At 40.3% G+C, this 1,949-nt stretch overlaps 1 protein-coding gene across 1 annotated transcript in view; it reads left to right on the top strand.

Moving 5' to 3' along the window:
• Positions 1-152: 152 nt before the first annotated feature.
• The window catches only part of LOC106110398 (locomotion-related protein Hikaru genki-like), a gene marked incomplete at its 3' end in the record, with an annotated part of 2,137 nt that continues 340 nt past the window's right edge, over positions 153-1,949 (top strand). Inside the window, exons 1-3 of the mRNA XM_013292223.1 lie at positions 153-272; positions 652-814; positions 1,301-1,461. Coding sequence (XP_013147677.1) covers positions 179-272; positions 652-814; positions 1,301-1,461 — 418 coding nt within the window. The remainder of the gene's footprint in view (positions 273-651; positions 815-1,300; positions 1,462-1,949) is intronic.

The raw sequence follows: 1,949 nt of genomic DNA, 5'->3' as shown, positions 1-1,949 counted from the left end.
TTAGAGTTATGCTCGCCTGTACTACCAATGCTCAATATGTATCTTTTTTTTTGTGATTATTTTCCTTGTGTACAAAGTGTAAATAAATAAATAAATAAATAAGTTTTCTAGGTTAAGAAATAAGTTATACTCTATTTAACTAAATAATTTCAGATGTAGCGACATTGGAAAATATGCAATGACAGGTTCCCAAACAAGGAAGTGTATCGGAGGATCTTGGGACGGAGTGAAACCGACTTGCTTTGGATTGAACCAAGAAAATGACTACGCTAGTAAGTTATATTGCAAATCTTTACACGTCTTGTGATGATAGGATTTTAGGGCCTGTCCCACTACTAGCTGATAAAGGCTCAGATAGCTTAAAAATGACATAACCCTCAAATAAGAGAACAAAATTCGAAATTTCCATCATAGCTTTTACTAATTGACAGTATCCTACTAATATTTGAAATGCGAAAGTTTAGACGGATGGATGGATGGATGTTTGTTAGAATTTGTACCCTTAACAGCTGAACGGATTTCAATGAAATTTGGTATAAATATAGAGGATAGTCTGGAAGAACACATAGGCTACTCACTTTTATTTTTTATATTTCCACGCGGACGGAGTCGCGGGCGAAAGTTAGTTATTAAATATTTGTCTGTTTTCAGTGGAGAAACCTCCAACGATATTGTTCCGGCACTCTCAGGGCCCTATCGCACAGACTAACGACGGCAAACTGCTGATTTACCCAGGAACTGTGCTGCACATGGAGTGTTTGTGGATGAGGAGGTTCGGAAACCCCAAGTGGAACGTCACGCATTACATACCCGAGTAAGTATAATTTCCAAACCAATACGACTTAGGGTCCTTCAAGAAGCGAGCCTATCAGTTCCTCAAAGGCTGGCAACGCATCTGTAGTTCTGCTGGTGTTGGGGACGTCCATGGGTGTTGGTGACCAGCTCGGTGTTCTCACCGCTCGTTTGTCACCCTTTAATATAATTTAGGTAGATTAAAAAACTCACTGCCATAACACACATCCGTAAGAGGGCCAGGCATAAATTACAGATTTCCGAATGTCGACGCACCTCTTTCGCTTCTTCCACATTCATACACGTCAGTTCCAGGTGCTCTTAAAACCCTCTTTGAGTTACCTTCAGAATCAATACGTCAAATCAAGCAAATATTTCAAACATCACAAGTCTTTCTTCTTTAAAAAAATGTTATTGGCAACACACAATGTTCTCTACAAAGATTGAATCATGTGACCAATATATACAATGTTTCAGCTAGTATACATTGCAATATTAATGTTTCCAGTCCTGAACGTAAATACCAAGAAGGCTGGACGACGGACCCTGGGAGGGACAGCCAGCTGGAGTACCGGCTTAGTATCCTGGGCGCGGTGAAGGAGGACTCCGGCATCTACCGCTGTGAGACACCAGCTAGACAGAGCCATCAAGTGGAGATCATCGTTGAAGGTAACCAGGTTTTCTTAGAAACTGGTTATTTATTGCATTCCAAAGATAAAGTCTTGTAGAAGAGATCGGTTTATACCGATCCCTTCTACAAGAAGAGGTTTATACCCTTATGGGTAGGGTGCGGTTGCACAGCCCTTCGCTGCACCGAGAGGCATAACCCTGTTACTCCCCTATTCCAAAGTTCTAAAAAGGGTATGACCTTGAATTCTCACAATGCTAGAACTAAAATTATTACTGGTAGGAGATGCCGAATAATCAGTAAATCGCTTAAGTTAATTGATTTTTATATAATAACCTAAATGGGTTAATTTTAAGTAATGAAGTTTCATTCCAAATAACTTTTTTTATAATATAATGTGGCAAACGAGCAAGCGGCCTTAATCCACCGAAATGGAAAGCGACCGCTGCACAAACATTCGCAATTGTAGATGCGTTGCCTACCCTTCATTGACGGAGGAGACGCACATAAAGAGGACATTTCCCCTTCC

Source organism: Papilio polytes, unplaced genomic scaffold (assembly GCF_000836215.1).
Source record: "Papilio polytes unplaced genomic scaffold, Ppol_1.0 DF820634.1, whole genome shotgun sequence".
Classification (NCBI taxonomy): Eukaryota; Metazoa; Arthropoda; class Insecta; order Lepidoptera; family Papilionidae; genus Papilio; species Papilio polytes.
This window is presented reverse-complemented; position numbering and strand designations above follow the sequence as displayed.